Here is a 19,918-nt window from a genome sequence, read left to right as displayed (position 1 = left end):
ATCCATCCATCCATCCATCCATTTTCTTTACACCCTTGTCCCTTACTGGGGTCAGGAGGTGCTGGTACCTATCTCTAGCTAACGTTCCGGGCGAGAAGCGGGGTACACCCTGGACAGGTCGCCAGTCTGTCGCAGGAATTACAGGCCATTCAGAATAACTAAAATGACATTCATGAACATGAGTGTATGCAAACTTCTGACCTGAGCAATAGTTGACATGTTAATTTTGGTGTGACATAACAAGTAAAAACCAGAAAAAAAGGACATTTAACCAACATGTTTACAAGTCCAGTCACAAGACAAAAACTTATTTAAAAAAAAAAAAGAAAAAAAAAAAAGAAATCAAACAATGAGTTGTCCATAAAATCAATAAATGTTAAAACACTTTTTCATAGTATTTGGGCACTTTTTAAATTTTTTCTTTTTTTTTTTTTTTGCATGGCAGAAACATATATTTATACATGATTTATAAGCATAATATATCTAAGAGGAATCATACAGTATTTTAATTTGCTTGTGAAACATTTGAAATATTAATATACTGCACTGTGTATAAAACTTAGAAACCTTTCAAACTGAAGATGGGCATAAATATTTCTCTTTTTTGAAACATTCTAAATGCCATTTCTAAGTAGGAATGACAGGCACCAGCCAGCAGCAGCAGCTCTGTGGTTTGTTGAGTCAGTGTTTAATCCCCTTACATGAAATTGTGCTTTTTTTTTGTCCTAAAAAAGTGGCTTGAATTTAGGGATTTATTGGGTTACTATGGCAATTAGAATAAACTCTTTACCAAACCAAATACTTGACAGAAGAGTAAAGTTAGTAGCATATATAGCATTTGTCAGCATTTTTTGTTGTTGTTGTTGTTATAATAGTTCCTTTAAAACTCAGACGATGCATACCAAATGAGGTACGATAAAGATTCTTTTGGGTCAGCTCTCCCAGTGGTTCAAAGACGTTACACACAGAAACGCACTGCAACTGTATTTAGGACAGCAGAGCGATGACAAAAGAGTCAAACAAAGAAACACAGAATTGCGCTATGCTTGCCAATAGGTGTAGCATTTCAGTGGCTTCCAAGCTCTTCTTTTGCAAACTAGAAGCTCTATGTCTTTACCTTTATGTGGCAGAGATGTTGTATTAATACTGACAGAAACAGGAAACAAAAAAAATGTCTCTTATTTTAAAATAAAATAAATACAAGCAAGATTTTATTATCACATGCAAGCTGCTCTCAGACATTTGAGCTTTTTAAAGTGACTGTTTAGACAGGTTCTCTCAATGGGAGTGACTGGAAGCTTAAAAAAATGCAGACTTACAACATCTTAAAATGAGAATATTGGTGCATCCACAATAAACTCATGGTGTGCTTTCAGGGCTTCCAGCTTTAGTTTGCTTTAAACCATCAAACTTGAACTCATGTGAAATAACAGTTTGGTGATCCTTGTGGTTATAAAAACCCCCCAAACTCTAAGAGTAGTTATAGTTATTTTAAATGTGTGCCTCTGTATGAGTAATATATTTTGTCTACAAAACCAATCTATGCCATAGATTGATGCTCTTATGGAGAAATATTGCATGTGTCGGAATCTGGAGACAGTCTGTTGTCTCAAATTACTGCAGAGTAAATAAATGGCCATTGATTAAAAGAAGCATCGTCTGCTCCAGTCTTTGCTGGACTTCTTGGCTGATGTAACGCTGCAGTCAGGAAGTCAATCAGCGATTGGAGGCTCCTCGAGAGCAGCAGCTGAGCCATTGTTCTCTCCCCTGTCACCTGAATCTCTTTCCTCCATCTTTTCATCCTGACTTAGTGGATTCAACTCTGACAGGCAGTCCAGGGGGTCAAAAGTTTGCGTTGTAGGTTCGGGGCTTAGAAGCGGGAGCTGAGGCAAAAGTGGTTCGTCCCGAAGCTTGGTGGCCAGCTCCTTGGCGCTGCAGACGGGAGTGTTGGTCTCATAGACGTCATGGAAGTTGTTGTAGTCTACTTCATAGAAGCCCTTTTCCAAAGATAAAACAGGTGTGAAGCGGTAGCCCCATAACACCTCCGTATCCAGGTAGGAACTCCGAGCCTGACATGTCATTCCTGCAACAGATATGGACAGGAATGAATGTATTCGCACGCACATATTATAATTTTCCACCCTTAATCCTTGCAAGGCCACGGAGAACTAGTAGCTATTGCCAACAATTATGCATGTACAGACTCACACCTAAGTGCAACTTAGGTGAGTTAAAGGGGGTCCCACATGTTAAGCTCCATCAAGAAACTTGTATGTATTTATTCATAATTTTTATGCAGAGCTCCAGAGGATTTTATTTTCAGATTTGATCGCTCAATTCAAAAAATATAATTCCAATATAGTTCCAATCAGTGAATGCACCATACAATGAACTACACATTACATGTGTAAATAAATCTTAAAGTTAGCTGTTTTCAGTATTAGTGAGGTAACTAAAAAAGGATGTCTGATAAACGGAGATATTTTCTACAGCATTTTGAGACACGTCGGTGTCTAATTCAGACTGCAAGAGCGAAATATAACAACTGTGCTGTCTAATTGTATTCAACCTCCACGAGTCAATACTTTGTGGAATTACCTTTTTCTATGGTGACAGCTTCACTTCTATCAGGACATGCCAGCTTTGCATACGTAGAGGCCTGTATGTCATCATTTGTCCAAGTAATATTAAAAATACAGTACACTGGAACTTGTTTTTAACAACTATTGGTTACAGGATATGAAGGATTCAGTAATGTATTTTCCTACAAAGCAAAACCTAATGTGATTTCAAATGATATAGTTCCCAAAAGAAAACTAATTGCAATAGAATTCACACGTAATGAATTCACAATGCTGAAACAATTAAGATCAGATTGTAGCACAGAGTTAATAAGCAAATAATAAAATAGGCAACGTTTTTGGGATTAATACATTACATTACAGTTATAATTCAGTAAAATACTTTTTGAAAACGTAGTTTTTTGTCTCTTCTCAATGTGTTCTCTTCCATGAAAAGATGGCAAAATATTCTAACTTACAAAAAAAAAAAAAAGAAAAGAGCCTCTTGTTTTCGCAACAATAGCATGGATGTTTTATGAATTCTGAGAAATGTCTTAAAAAAAAAGTCTTATTTTCTGTATAAATAATTTTACTATGGACAAAAACCTAAACCCTCCATCTCAGGTTTGGAAGCATCAAATAATGAAAACAAAAAAACTGTTGCCGGCAACACATATAGCACATAACTTGGCCTCTGGCAGATCATTGTACTTCTACAACAAACTGCAGACTCATCACATATTTTTCAGAACGTACTGTTAGTTGCGCTGCAGTCAAACAACGTCTTTCATCAACCCTACAGGTGACTCTGTTTTCTGTTAAACAAATGCTGCACCGTGTCTGGCTTGTTAAAATAATAAAACACACTGGATGAGATACACTGCTGCACTTGAGATCTGTGAATCAATTGTGGAGATGCATTGTTTTTCATTTGATTTAATAAAATGAAGAGGAATATAGCAGCAACACAATAAAATATGTAAGAAAGGAATGTTTTACTATGAAATAAAGAAAAAAAAATGTTTACTCTCTAAATGCAAACATTTGCTGCAAAAATGTGTTAGTGAAATAAATGGTCGGCAGATAGCAAAGTTGTTTTTGCAAACCCTGAAGACCAAAAGGGAAATTGTTAGTGTGAGATTCATGGAGTTTGATTGATGGGATCTTTTTCATATTCTATTAAAAATAAAAAAAACAAATGCCTGCAATTGTATAACAATATTTTTTGCACCAATTTATTTTAGTCAATTTCCAGATTTAAAATAAACTTTAAAGAGTACATTCATTTTATAACGTTGTTGTGTAAAACATTTTTGCTTCATTATTGTAGCAGGATTTTGAAAGTTTATTCTCTTTCATTTTTACCTCATAGACTACCATCTTCCTTAGATGGAAGCAAACATGGTAGTGAAAATATTTAATTGAGACCAATGACATTAAAATATTTAATGTCATTGTTAACTGACATTATGTACAGTGAGAACAAATCACTATTGCCACCGCAAAAGTGTGTTTGTGCTTAGTAGTTGTTGTCAACTTCATTCACTTAACCCTTGTGTGTCTTGCCGGTCAAAAGTGACCCATTAGCTCAAAAGTGACCCATTAGCTCAAAAGTGACCCATTAGCATCTTTAGCTGTAGGAAAAATGCCCTAAACAATCTTTGTCTAACTTGAAATTGTATGACTTTTCCTAAATTTCCTAAAACCCCATCATTAGAAAAAGTGATACTTTGTTTTTGTCTATATTTCCATGTAGGCTGTACACCACTAGGGATCGTCTTATGGGTCATTTTGGACCCATGAATTAGAAAACCATTTAAACACCAAAAACAGATTGTCAAAGGCCACACACAAACACTCTCTAATATCTACACACACACACACCATCCTCCCCCCCCACACACACACACATGGACGCACACATATCAAAGAAACTGGATTGATGTAGGAATTGAACTTGCATTTTATCTGCACCGACACTCTCAATCTGCAGCCAACCCCTCATATCAAGTTACCAAACACAACAGAAAACAATCTCAGACATAAAAAAAAAACAAATTAGGAATAGAAGATATGAAAGTATGATGAATCTGAGTACCACTAGTTGGTTCTTTGCTGAAGTCATGAGTAGATGTTTCACTGCCCAACAGGTGCTACGTTGTATGTTTGCACATTATGCTAAACTACCCAAGGGCAGTTTAGCATAAGATGTTGGACATCATACGTTGAACAAATTATTGTGCTGAAGATGTTCAATGTAGGAGCGTCTTCACATGGTGAAGAACATCTTCATGCTCTGAAGGTTTTCTTGAACATCTTGTGTTGAACATTTGGTGTTCGACATGAGGTGTTCATCTTATGTTTAACGTGGGATTAAGCGTAGGATGTTCTTTGACTTATGTTGAATATGTTCAATATGAAAGCATCTTCATCTCATGGGGATGCTCTTCCTCCTAAGTTCAACACCTTATGTTGAGCAGAAGATGTTCTTCTTCTTATGTCGAACATCTCATAATATTTTGCAGGATGTTCACCGTCTTATGTTATTCAACATAAGATGCTGAAGTTGTCAACATCGACAGAAGAGTTGATGTTGAAAATTGTTCACAAAATCAAGCAACATTTTTTTGTTCTTACAAGAGGTATTTTTATAATTCACTTCCTAAAAAAACATTAAAGAATTTACAAAAAAGTTCAAAATTGTTGACTTTTTCCCCCTTTCAATAATTCAGAAGTAATAGGTTCACATTTATCTAATTACAATAATAAACCTTTACTATGTAAAAGAAAACTGCTATGACACTGTGGTAGAAAGAAAAAAAGAGTGTAATACTGTCAATCATCTTTTTGTATAATGTAGCAAAAAAAACATTAATTAAACTGAGTTGAAATGACAAATGACAGATTGTTTTATCATGCAAAATAGATTTTGGATCTAAAATTCAATTAATTTGCTTTATTTTAGGGTTTTGGCAGGGTGGGTCATTTTTGACCTGTAAGAAAAGGGGAGTAAACATAATGTTAAGATCACACAAGGGTTAAAGAAGGTCTAAATGGGTGTTTACGTGCAACCTGAATAGTCCTCAATAGTCCTTCACAGAGCAAAACAGACAACCCAGCATGCACACACTCATACCCAAGGGCAGTTTAGGAATGAGTGTACGTATTTGGGTCAGGTGAAGGTCTAATACTTTAACAACTCTATAACAAAATGGTTGTGATGGAAAACTCTTCACCAAGTTTAAATTTTTATGGCACATGCTCTAAATATAACATATAACAATGGGAAATTTGGTATTTAGAAATTCATGTTTGTCTGTTGCCTTGCAGTCAAGGACAGTGATAGCATGACCTCAGCGTGATGTCACAGTAAAATGAAAGGTGAGAGCTTGCCTGAGTCAAGTACTCAGCGGCATGAGATAGCAAGAAAAGAAAGGCGGACATCATTCAGTCAAAATATTACAGAGAACAAAGAGACCAGACCTCAGACTTTGCATTCTTGCCACAAGATCCTTGGCATAGAAGATCTGAACTATGTTGATGTTGTATGGGGTGTCCAACAACAATAGCACCGGCGACATTTCCCATATTCTCAAGTCAAAAACTTGACATGTATGATCCTGAAAATATCTAAGTCACATTTTTCACTTGGAAAGGTCCCTTGCTGGTCCCATTTACCTCCTCACTTGAGCTTGAGTCATATGGGGCACAGTCGATCTCGCCCGTTATCCAAAACAGAGACTTTTCACTGGGCGGCATGGCTTGGCGGAATAGTGAAGGCAGATGTCACACTGTAGTCATAATTTTAGCTTTAATTTACACATATACCATGCGATCTGCATGGTATATGTGCAATTTCAACATATTTATGCAAATATTCAGTGGACAGGGCCTAATTCCTCTACAGTACCTGATGAACTCCAAGTCATGCTTCGATTGAGTATTATGAAATTTGGAACACATGTAGCATTTTATGATCTACAAAAATGTCTCTTGGAACCGTTTCCCAATTAGCTTGAGTTCTCAGAATGAATTTCAACAAGTATGATGTCATTTTCTTCGCCATTTTTGAACTGTAGTCTGCCTGTGGTTGTAGTTTTGTAATGGCAGTAGAGGCCATTCAAATTGTATTGGCCATAATTCAAATATTAAGAAATTAAAGTTGGAACTATGTTGTTTCTCGGCAATTCTCTTTGCGTTGGGAGGTGGTGATTTACATTATAAGCAATTTCCAGTAAGCATCCAGACCCTCTGCACAAAGCAAAGAGCAGAATGAGGGGCTGACATTCTGAAGAGCTTTTATAGTTTTTTTTTACGAAGGCTTCAGCATTTTTTATTACCTATACATAAATTATATTTTCTTGTACTAAACTATCTTTCAGAGAAATGTTTTATTTTCTCACTATCTTTGCACTGACCTAAGAATCCTTCAAAAGACAAACAAAAGAAGAATGTTGCAAAAACATATGTGTTTTCAGTTTTTAGTTGGATATCTAAGAACAAAGGTATTTTTTTTGCAGAGCTATGAGCTGAAAACTTGACATATCCTGGCATTGTGTTCAATGCACCCTAGAAATTTGAATAACACAAAAGAAAATCAAATGGACGGCTTGTGCATTCTGTGTTTAGACAGATGTCCAAGTGGGAGAGAGCAACTGAAACACAAATCATTAAAAATGACAACATTCAAAGCACATTGCTATGTTACAGAATATCAACAACAATTCTTCCTGTAGATTCTCTCTTTAGGTCATTAACTGGAATTTTATGCCAGATCTTCTGTCAATAGAACTTTATTATCCTTGTTGGTGTAGAAATACAGTTTAGTTTATTTTAATTTTTTTTACTGGGATTGTTTTTCAACATTCTGACTATTTAACTATGGATTCTTGTCCTCTGACTACTCACAGCAGCAGCTCCGGTTATACGTGTCTTGTAAATGTAACCAGCCAGAACCTCAGAATTTACCCATAACAAAAACCTGTAGTGTGGGTAGCTACACTTTATTCATTTTGAAATAAACAAAATCAAAGACAAAACCTTTAAGTAGCAATAATGGGGATGAGGGCTGCTGAGAGCACAAGGAAACACTTAAAATGCTTTTGTAGGTTTTAGTGTTACGTCCCATTTAAGAAAATTACATGGAACCCTTTTGAATGAAGAGCAGTCATCAGCTTATGAAATACCATATCCTCATTACAACTTTAATGTTACGGAACTAAATGTCTTAATGTTTTTGATGCTCCAAGAAAAGTCAATTAGCCTTTTGTCATTTCATAAATTACAACATTAAACCCGTTGAACACCTTTATTTCCTCTCCATCTACTCATCCATCCATTATTAAAGTCACTTCATACTTTTTATCTTTGCAAAAAAAATATATTATTCATTCTTGGCATATCCTCCAATTCTACTTTCTCATTTGTTTCCTTCTTCATACCTGTGGCTTCAACCATGCCCTCAAGGATAACGACGATTTCGAATTCCTCTTTCTCCATTTGTGCCATGGACATTTCCCAGAAGGGGCTCTTTTCGTTGATCTCGTGAGAAATGATGAGTGGCGACACCAGGAACAACCGATCATCCCCTGTGTCAAAGCCGATGTTTATGTCGGTCTGGTTGAGTGGGATGAACTCCCCCTCTTTGGTCTGCTGTGAGCGGATGAGCTTCGCTCTAATTGACGCCTCCACAATGTGAGAGTTCCTCAAGTCCCCCACTCGAAACATCAGGCACATCTTGTTGTCCCGCACCGATATGACGGCATTGGTTGAGAACATGAGGGTCTCGGCGCGGTTCTTTGGCTGTGAAATCTTGACAAACATGCACCCCACCATAATTGCGTTAACAATGGATCCCAAGATGGCCTGCACCAAGAGCAGCACAATACCTTCAGGGCATCGTTCTGTAATGACGCGATAGCCATACCCAATGGTGGTCTCTGTCTCGATAGAGAAGAGGAAAGCTGAGACAAAACTGTTGAGGTTTTCCACACAGGGGGTCCAGCCCTCTTCATCTCCATGCACCAGATCTCCACGAACCAGTGCAATAAGCCACCAGAGAAACCCAAAGAAAAGCCAGTTGACCACATAAACCAAGGTAAAAATTAATAGACTGAAGCGCCACCGCAGATCCACCAGAGTAGTAAATAAGTCACTGAGGTAACGATAGGTCTCTTGCACATTTCCGTGATGAACGTTGCACTTGCCGTCCTTCTGCACATACCGCTGTCGTGGCTTTTTTACAGGCTCTGAAATCAAGTGGGTTCGCTCGGTTGAGATCTGAGGCTCCCGCAGATGTTTCGGGAGTTTCTTAACCTAAGATGGACAACAAAAGAGAGAGAGAGAAAAAACAGAGGGTAAAACAAAATAAGCATGCACAAACAGCTTGAAAAAAGTTCTTACTGAACATTTACTTTTTTCCTGTACAAATTTACTTTACATACTTTATGTTTTGTAAGTGTATGGTTCTCAAACTACAGTACAGGCGCTATGGGTAGTTCTTGTACTGCCTAAAATCTCAACCTTCAAGTAAAAAATGGAAACATAATTAAATGTTGCTAATGTTCTTTTCATGGCACAACAAATTTCAGTCTATAATTCAAAAATGTCACTCAAGATAATGAAACGCCTGAAAACGCATACAGATTGAGGTGCTTTTTCTAATAAAAAAGGTTTTAGAACCACTGGGGTAACGTTTTTAGAAGTGAACTTGCTTTATGGGATTTGCTCGGAGATACTAGAAAAACTAACACAATTACACATTACACATTATACAATTAAAGCCTGCCAGACAGGTTTATTAAAGGTAGTATCACTGATGTGTCAGGGGAACTTTCACTGCTCTCCTATGTTTAATTATGCACTTAGATGAACCATGTAGCACTTTGAGATTTTTATTAATGAAAAGTGCATTATAAATTAAATTTATTATTATTATTATTATTATTATTATTACACCTGGCTGTCTGGCAGTGACACCAATGCAATCAATAGCTGCATCATAAAGTTGCCTCCTGTGCTCTGGTTGCCACTGACATTGCAGGTGCCAGTCTATGTGTGCATATGGACCAGACCTGGACAGAAACAGAGACTAAGGACAAAAGAGCACAAGGACACCGGGGTCTTTGTCTGTGCTGGCCCCGCTCCAGCAAGGCGGTCTGGCTCCACAGCTGTGTCCTGTCTCCCTCTGTGTCCCTTGTGTTCTCTCCTTTTGCACGCTAAGGGACGCTAGCTTGAGCAGATTTTCCATCCTTGTCCAACAGACCCTTATGTTATCATTGACACAAGCTGCTTCTATTAGCATCCACGCATTGTTGTCGAATTGAATGTCGTTTTCCACGAGGGTTAATGAAAATAGCACTACAGCTTCACACTTTCGGTGATGTATTTCAACAAAGGCTGACCTTATTTTGCTTTTGAGTGACCCAAGCATATAGAAGTGAAGCAAAAACAAACATACATCAAGACAAAGCCATGTGGAGCTTTCAAACAAACCTATGACCTGTGACAAAGTGGAATTTTCACTTAAATGACGTGTCGTCTCAATATACTTTGCTGCTAATTGGACACCTGCAGTCTGTAGTTGTCCAGTATCATGCAGATATCATTGAGAGATTTTCATCCTGTTGTGTTCATGCTGGCCTTTACCAGCTTTCCACTCTCGGTTTAGCTGGCAAAGAAATGAATCAAAAGCACTACAATGTCCTTGCAGTGCCTTCGATTACGGAGCCTACAATTAAAGCCTGCCAGACAGGTTTATTAAAGGTAGTATCACTGATGTGTCAGGGGAACTTTCACTGCTCTCCTATGTTTAATTATGCACTTTTAGTCAGATGTGGGTGTACTGTATTGATTTTCTTCATATTGATTTGAGGTCATCCTTGTTAAAGGAACAATTCAGTGAAGAACTGAGAGACGATTACTTATTGAAGCAGCTTGATCAGTTTGGATGAAATGTTATTAAAGCATATGAACACAAGGTAAAAGTTATACATTCAGGGCCAATAAGTTCACTACTTGCAACTTTTTAAACTTACCCTAGGAGGGGGCAGGAGATTTTGAGCTGTGGCAGCATGTGCTGATATTACAGTGGACAATCAGTTAAGCTTGAATGGTCCAACCTTAAGATACATCTGCCACACTTTTATATAGTGTATTATGACATCGTACAAGCAGCATACGCTGCAATCTAAAGTGCTTCTTTAGTAGTCAATTTTTAAAGCTTGTAGCTTAGAAAGCCGTTCTTTTACACCACTCATGAAAACAAGCTCATTCATTTCATCTTGTATGGTCTAATTGAGTCATAGAAGTAGCTGTCTCAACCAGTACTGCCTTTTGTAGTCAGTACCTGGGGTTGATGGTCCATAAACAAATTAATTAGCAGCCTCAGAATGGCAGCAGTAAGTGGAAGTTTCTTGTTTTTTTTTCCCTTTTCCTTTTTGAGCCTTTTTTTGTCGGGCTTGAGTAGCCGCCAAAAGTTCCAGTCAGCTGGGGAATGAGTGCAGATAACAAGCATGACTCCACCATCTGTTATAGAGGCAAGTGTTGGATGTCTTTTCTTTATCATTCTCAGTGCTAGCAAAACTGAATTATGCATTGATCTGAGTATTGAGGAAATTTAATTATATTTTGTTTGTCAGCACTTCTCAAATACACAAACAAATCTTTACAGCACACCAGTTGCATATTTAATAGCCATTTTACTTTGAGTACTGTTAAGCTTGTGCACAGATTGCCAGCCTGTTTTCTGTCCCTCTTATTCTTCCCCATCTTATTTACTGCAGTTTAGCAAACATCAACCTTTCAGCGAAAAATGGTGGATTTGCAGTTTACCTGTGCAGGGGTTACCCCTATCTCCATGTTGTGGTCCATGAGGACTCGGGAATCTCCTGCCATCCTCAGCTGAAGCACACCTGTGGAACATAGAGCAGGTTAATTACCTTAGATGTGAAACATTTCTATTTTATAATTTTTTTTGTTAAATTTTAGTTAAACCGACACAGAAAACAAAATAAAAATTTTAACTTAAGTCTTATCAAAGAATTTTCTGACTGAATTTATTTCTTTGAGCTTTTTGCCTATCAGCCAACACTTTTCATTTGTTGCCTTGCAAAAAGATGGGATTAGTTTCCATGAGTAATTTTTTTTGTTTGTTTTGTTTTGTTTTGTGGCATTTGAAGATTTTGTCTGTATTTGCAGGGTTCTCCCCAGATTCTCTCCACAGTCTAAAACCAGACACATTAGATTAATTGATGACTATAAATAACCCAAAAAATGTCAATGTGTTGGAGGACAGACAAGAGACAAATTTAGGAAAATCTGTCTCTTTGGCATCCTTAATGCATTTTGTATAAGGGTGATCTTTCTATCTCCCTCCAATGGAAGTTGGCACAGTCTGCAATTGTGTATGAATAAGACAGAATATTCATTTTACTTGTTTGTATAACTTATAGGTTATTTTTTTTTGTCCCAAACTTTAGTGTCCTTACTATGAGGCATTAAACATGTTTACATCTTGTTTCTGCGGAAAACCAAGTCACTATAGAGTCAATTGGATAATTAGGGTTGGATCTATTAAATATGTTAAAAAAAAATAGAAATCAGCAGCGTTTAGAAAATATTTTTATTTTAATTGAGTAAGAAGAGATACACACGCCACCTCTGACACACCCTGACAGGATTCTGCTGTGCATTTTGCTGAGAGTGTGACTTAACTTTGGCTACATTTACACAGCAAGCAAATGTGACCCAAATCCACCATCTCTGCCCATATGCGACCTATATCTGGCTTTTTCGTCACAGTTAGAACAGCCCAATTCCGATCTTTTCACCAACCCCAAAAAAATCCAATATGTGCCACTTCCATGTGCAGTATTAATTTGAATACATATCTGATTGTTTTCAAAGTTTCTGCCATGTTGCAATCTACTCTGCTTATCTGTCATTGATATGAGACATGTGTCATAATTCTGCACCAGAAGAAGCCAGATGCATTAAAATGAGGACATAAACAATGGTAAAAATTATGACTATGATATTATGCATCACATAACAATCAGATCACTCCTGGCTCTGATTATACATACAAACAGAAACAGAAATTGCAGTTGATGCTTCACAAAAAGCCATCGTTATTAGCTTTGCTTTCCTTCTATTATCTTTTTTTGTTGTTATAATCCTCTGACAATACTGATGGCTTCCATTGCTGAATAAACTTTAAAATTGGTCCTTAAACGGCTGCTGATGTCAGACACCAGCTCACTGTTACCAAACAGTGAGCTGGTGTCTGACATCAATGTTTTTCTGCTGCTCATGCTGGGCCACTTTGGGGACACAAACCGTTCACACTGAAGTCTTGTTGTGGTCGGGCTTAATTAGCAGTGTTGAACGACCACATAAAAAAAAAAAAAAAAAAAAAGGATTTCAGCAAAAAAATTGTAATTGAGCATCGATACTGTGCGGGTGTAGCCTTTTAGAGAGGATCTTTGCTGGAGAGCTCTGCTGGCTCTGCTGGCCTGCACACCTGGGGTTAGTCACCTCATCAGGACTCTGGTGAATATAGGAGCTGGAGGACCTTCACTCCTTGCTGGATGATTAACCTTGATGGTAGACTTTAAATCTCCAGAAACTTCATGTGACCGCATGTCTTTTTTTCTTTTTTTTTCTTTTTGTGAGAGTGTATGATTCTTGAGTCATGCAGTCTTCATGCTCCAGAGGTTTAATTATGTTCCCCTGCCATCCATCTCAAGATTCTCCTGTTGAACGATCCACAGAAGCTTTGATGCCCTCAGCTCCTAGCCTGTCTATCCAGCAACAAGCGCTCTACCATCATACGACCACAGTGCATGCTTTCTCACACCAGAACCTGATTGCCCCTCCCAACGCTTGCATACAGCCTCTCTGTTCACGATTCCTACAATAACTTCCCTCTGGATGACCCCAACTTGTCCAGAGAGACCCCAACTGTTGCCCATTCTTTTTTGTTTGTGACTAAAACTTACCACTGATATCTCTGGGGTGACTCTGCATGTGGGCTGGGAAATTGCCACCCACCATCACATACCTAACCTTTCTTGAGCTCCACCTCTCAGATCTCTATAACCAGCAATGCCTCGGTTTTTATTCTCAAACAAAAACTGAGTTTGAGAACTATGTGTGTTTATCCCTGCTCGAATAGCACAATCAACTGGATGTGCCATTTATGCACCAAATTTACAGTTAAAAAAAAAAAAGAATAAACTAAGCCACCTACTCTTAAATATCTGTCCAAAGATGAGTTATGTCTGTATTAGCAAGTTACGGGGAGGGGGGGGGAGGGGCATATCTACATGGCCAAAGGTTTGGCATAATTTCAAAAGAAAGTGAAAATACTTTTATGAAAACAAGTTGCCTTGGCATAAAATGGTTTTGACAAAGTTTACAGATGGATTCGTTTTTGATTCTTGAAATGCCATTAACCACAGACATAATCTGTATTTATCAAAACAATTAGTAAGTGCTGTGTTCTCAATCACCATCATGAAACTGGAGGACAGAGGAGCTGAGGATCTGCAACAATGTCCTCTGAAGTCCAATGATTTTAGCCTCCTTATGCACAGATTTAACAATCTCCCTGAGAATATTGTGTCCCAATTTAAACATGCTCTTATAAAGGAATACTGAGTTTGTTAGCTAGAATTAGCGAACAAACTACAATTGTTAGCTAGATTAGAATATCTATGAGAACCTCTGTTGACAGAACACAGGTATGCTAGGTTTCAGGTTATTGATGATTATCTTGGTCACCTCATTTGGGATAAACACCAAATTTTAACTTAATCTCTGCATGTACTGATTCTCAACTGCTACACTCCTTTGTCACACTCACTGGAGTTATGCACTATTCCTCTGTTCACTTTAACTTCATACAAAACATTTTAATGTCAAATGCTTTGTTGCCAAATAGTAGGTCTATGAAGTTATATGAAAAACAGAGTATTTAGGCAGAGATTTTTTATTTATTTATTTTTTTTGCTTAGTTGAGGCAGTCATTTCACTAGAAATAAAATTACCCTTAACCATCAACAACTTGACGGTTAAATGGCACATGGGAGATGAATGAATCCACAGTGATAGAAAATAGTAGCTCAAACATATTCTTCATAATGCCCCTCTACCCTGACAGCACAATTACCGAAGTGTGCTATGCTGCTGGTCTGGTTAATGAGCTTCACACGTAAGTTACAAAATGTTTACACTGAAAATGTCAAAATAATCACTGACAATTTGCTGTACTTGCCTACGTTTAGAATGCACTAGTTCCCTAACAAGCTCTGGAATTATCCTTCTAGTGTTTGGATGTCTCATTAGACACGGTTAGGACTTTTGTTACCAAATCCTAACCTCACAAGGGAGAGAGAGAGAGAGAAATAAAAAAAGGATTTACCTCAAAATCTTTGTAGCAAAACACCCACACAACATGAAAATAATGAACCAAAGACATCCAAATTTAAGCTCGTTATGACCATCATATCACGGTACTCTGCATAACCCAAGTATTGCATCACATGGGAGATGACCTGGCATCCACTGCTGGCTAATTTGCTGGGATGATGAGGCAGGCTCAGCTGCACTGTTTTTAATGATGTAATATTCCCAAAGCACAGGCTCCTCATTGGCAGCCTTGTAAGTCCCTTTCAAGTACATGTGCACACATGCACAGATACAGACGCACAAGTCTCTGCACACCTCTCACTCGGCTCCTGTATGTTTCTCAACTCGGCGACAGCAACCACTGTGGACGTAAATATGAATCATCTCTCTCGCTGAGAATAAAGGTGCTTTACATTTAGAGTTGCATGAAATCATGAGTCTGGATATTGTCTTTGTGGTTGTTTTTAGCTCCGATGGAGCGATGAGATGATGTGCTGACAATTTACTCTGTAGTGGGATTGTTTCTCTTTTCTATTTTGCTTTTCTTAAAGTGTATTTTTAGACACCTTTCATGTGTAACAGCAGAAGTAAAAAGGGTCATCTCATTCATGTGACTTTTTTTTTTTTTTATAAATGAAACTAATATAAAGTGAGGAGGTATGAGTGTGTGTGTCTGAAGGTGTCAGATAAAACCCTAATTTTAGCATCTGAACACCTCCGGAGCCCCGCAAGAGGTGATTAATTTAGAGAGCTCCTGGACTCTGTGTTAAAATCATCTCGCAAATTTACCAACCAACCAGATGGATGCATGCAACCTTGTGATGAAGTAAGCAAATGGATACTTTCGCGGCCGCGTCCTGACCTCAACAACTTCTGACATTTCTCTGTCATGTTTCTTTGATGTTATTCTATTTGATCACCGACAGGCAAGGAGAGTGAATGCAAAAGCTTGCAGAGGTGGGAGAAAACGCGTCACAGCTGAGCTCCACACAGGAATGTAGTGTTGACATTGATGGTCCAAAGCAAAGGGCAAAGCGACGTGACAAGCATCCGAGCAGGGCAGGGACAGACAGAGGGACAGGCGGACAGCAGAGACGTGGGACACACGAGAAGCTGTCATAAAACCCTCCCTGAATACATCGCCGGGGGTTGCGAGGTCACTGAATTAGGCTCGTTTTACATCTTCTCACGAATTAAATATAGCTCTCTGGGGGATTTGTCAACTTCCCGACTGATGTGTGTTTTCAACAAGGCTGCAATTGCTGTGTCTGTTTGAGATACACTCGACAAGCCCAAATGAGAGGTGTTCGTATAGAGATACCAGATGGGATGTTTTATCTCCACCCTTTAAGAGGGTAACAAGCATTTATCTTGTTACCAGACGAGTGACAGGATGCTTTAGCTGAATTGTGTTCGTATCCTGATAACAAAAGCACTCATTGTGCTCAAAGCCAGTGGGTACAAGCAAATCGCAGAACTTGTTTCTTGAGGGATAACTTCACTACATATTTCTTCCTTATTTGCTGACGCAGCGCACTGTAAAGCCATCATCTGAACAGAGAACAGCACGCTTCAGCAGAAAACCTTTTCTTCCGTCTGACCATTGACAAGTGCTATGATTTTTCCCTGGGGTCTGTAATGCTGTCTTGGTCATTTACATTCTTTACATTGGCAAAACTCCAATGCTCAGTGAGCTGTTTTATAATTAACCCAGCTAATTTTGTTTTATTTATTTTTCTAATTATGACAACACTAATAAACACTAGGAAGCACATTCATTGGTTATTATACTTGCTTTATCAGCATAATTGGACATAGTTGATGCTGTATTTTATTTTATTTTTCTTTAAACATAATGTTCTCTAGTTTTAAATCAAAATTAATTAACTGTAATATAAGGACTGTTCAATTTATTTTTGTTTAGATTTTACATAACAGACCAATATAGAAGAGCACAATTGCTTTTAGAAATAAAAACCTGAAAAGTACATGTATTTTTATTTTTTATTATTCTGCTGTATTTTTAGCATTTTTTCTAAATGGAAGGGTAAAATCTGTGCCAGTCTCAAGTCTTCCGCACTTTCAAACAGGTTTTCTGAGATCCATCCTGTATTTAGCTCCTTGTATCCTCTGTTTTACTCTGACCCAGCCCCTGCTGAAGAAAAGCATTCCCCACAGCAATATGTTCATGTTTCACTGTGGAGATGTTCTTCATTCTCCTTGTAATATGCATCATCAGTTTTGCACAAAATAGCATTTTACATGGAGGTCAAAATGTTAAATTTTGCTAATGTGTGACAAGACCATCCTACTCCATGTTTCTTTGCTTTCATGGTAAGAAAAATTCCATCTTACATTAGATTACATTTTAATGTATCATTTTCTGAAATTCAAAGAATGCAAAACCCCTACTGCTGTCAAGATAGTAATGGGGCCTCGATGTTGCCAGTAATGTTGTGCAACTTTAAATATCGAATTCGATACTGCTGATGTTTGAAGTCAGACTTGTTTCAGATTATGAAAGCTCATTTTACTCATGGCTGCCTTCTGAGTGGCCTTTATATTTGCTTGGCTCTCTGTCAATAAGCTAATCTGATGAGGGTGAGATGTAGAATACTCATAAGTATTTAACACAACTCCTTGTAAAAAAAAAAAAAAAAACAATCCACACTTCCAAATGGCAGTTGCACTGTGGTAATATTAAAGATTGTGAAAAAAGTTCTTCAGTATTTATTTATTTTATTTTATTTCTTTTACTGTATGTTCACTAGAAAGACTTCTGTGACTCAATTTGTATCTGCACAGCCACTCTGTGTGATAGCTACCGACAGTATTGGGGTCATTATAGCTTCTCTGTTCTTCATGTTCATGGAAGCAATGAAACTTTCTTACTCTTCCCTTCCTCCATGCCTCCCCTTGAGCCATTGTTACCAGACCTGCTATGAATATTTCCTCGGCTATCTCTGCTCACTTATGACACTATGAGGTCGCTTGGTCAAAAGACTAAATTCATCCCCAGCTAGTGTGGCTCTTGGCCCTACAAACACACAATCAAATTCTCACGCACCCACAGATCCACATGCACGCACTCACACTTACATCACTAAACCATTTTCCTATTATGCCTGATAGTGAGCTGAGTGTGTGTGGTGTGTCCTTCTCATGGGGTGACCTTCTGAATGACATGACACTGCATCAAGAAGCTCGAATCACAGTGAAAAAACAATCTCCCTAATGATACCTCTATGTCTCTCCTCTTTCTCATCCACACACTGACATGTATCTTCCTCACTCTTCCCTGTTTCATCTCTCTCTCTCTCTCTCCTTACAGTATTTTCATACATCAGTGGGGCTAGGCACCGCAGCTTGCAAAAGCCCTTCTTTTAAGATAAGGATTATTTTACATCACTGCTTAAGTGGGAGGAAAATTATTAAAACTCCAACACCTACAGGAGCCAAATAGCACCCTCTTCAACCACGCTGACCTGTAGTGTGAGAGACGACATGGAGATAAAAAAGACTTGAAATGTGTGAAACTCGGTTGGTGCACATGCTCCCGCAAACTGCATTTCACCTTGTCGAGGTTGAAATGCACAGAAGTTGCGCTGGATTTAATCTCATTTAAAGTGTAGTTTTGTAGTTGCTAAATCCAATGATTCTTGTTGCAAAGGGTAAAAGGACAAGTGAGAACCGTAGAACAGGGAGGCTTGGTTTAAATCTGACAGGATGGAGCTGCTGAGTCAGGTGGTACACACTGAATACTGGGGGACCCAGAGGTCAATTGATCCCTATTAAAATTCTCATTGCGTTGTTGTGTTTCCATACTTGTCCCATTGAGCATCCTCCCCCTCCTTCCGATAGTCAGCACATATCATCTGAGAATGAAATTAGATTAGGACCTGTCACTTATGTGTTGAACAATTTCAGGGTGCTGTATTTTCCAGCTGAGTAATGCAGCACATTTTCCACTGAAGTGAGGATGATAAGCTGGCTTGTAAAAATCAGCCCGTTGTTCTATGTTAGTTGCTTTGTACAGAGGGTCTGGGCTCTCAGCTTTGGGAAACAATGGCTTCCTGGAAGCGTGGAGTTTGTTGGTTCAAGTTTTAAAATGTATCCAATTGCAAACGTTTGCCTGTGACGTATGTAATGTCCCAGTTTGACACTGCGAAGCTTGCGCTGTAAACAACCATCCTCCAGTGCAAAGAGAGAAGTGCCAAGCCAAATGTTAATGCTAGAGAGCATGGGCAACACGGACTGAACAGCTTTGTTCACGTTGTCCGCTGCCATTGCTAAAAGTGCAGGCAGACTACCACTCTAAAACGGCACAGAAATTTGTCATCATTCATAACGTCTCCTTCTGCTCGCCCATTGGTTCAGCAGAAATTCTACGGGAGGAATCCTTGTCAGTGGGAGAAAGCCCAGACAAGACAAGCAAAATTACAGGATGGCCAGGCTAGTAATGAGCTTAAAGATGTAAAAGGCTCAAAGAGATTTAAACACCATCTCAAGAGGCCGTAATCTTCTGATTTGGACATAATTTGCGTGTCAGTGGCTATGTCAGTCGTTTGATTGCATGTACTGGTGCATCTAGAACCAGAGGACATAAGCGGTTGCTTCATACATGAAGCAATAATTATCAGTTAGTGAGACATCTGAAGTCAATCATGGCAGCAAGGAACTTCATCACAATGCATTGTAGATGAATTAGACATCACAAAGAGAGAACATTACAGAGCTACATTTTGGGCACGTATCATGACAAGTGGTTGTATTTCCTTATTTCCCTGCATATGGGCTATGCAGGAGTTGCCAGATATTTTAATTAGGGTAAATGGTAAATGTACTTGCATAGTGCCTTGTCAAATTTATAGGACTCCAAAAGGCTTCACACTACATTCAGTCCCTCACTCATTAAGAAATAGTTATATTCCTTTTAGATTAAAAAA

At 38.3% G+C, this 19,918-nt stretch overlaps 1 protein-coding gene across 1 annotated transcript in view; it reads right to left on the bottom strand.

Annotated features, from left to right (window-relative positions):
• Window positions 1-847: 847 nt before the first annotated feature.
• kcnj5 (potassium inwardly rectifying channel subfamily J member 5) overlaps window positions 848-19,918 on the bottom strand; it is a 26,382-nt gene continuing 7,311 nt past the window's right edge. The window contains exons 2-4 of the mRNA XM_007562756.2: window positions 11,394-11,473; window positions 8,003-8,876; window positions 848-2,083 (exon numbers count right to left, since the gene is read on the bottom strand). Of these exons, the coding sequence (XP_007562818.1) occupies window positions 1,713-2,083; window positions 8,003-8,876; window positions 11,394-11,456 (1,308 nt within the window). The 5' untranslated portion in view covers window positions 11,457-11,473 and the 3' untranslated portion in view covers window positions 848-1,712. The remainder of the gene's footprint in view (window positions 2,084-8,002; window positions 8,877-11,393; window positions 11,474-19,918) is intronic.

This window comes from Poecilia formosa, unplaced genomic scaffold (genome assembly GCF_000485575.1).
Source record: "Poecilia formosa unplaced genomic scaffold, Poecilia_formosa-5.1.2 Scaffold141, whole genome shotgun sequence".
NCBI classification, from domain to species: domain Eukaryota; kingdom Metazoa; phylum Chordata; class Actinopteri; order Cyprinodontiformes; family Poeciliidae; genus Poecilia; species Poecilia formosa.
This window is presented reverse-complemented; position numbering and strand designations above follow the sequence as displayed.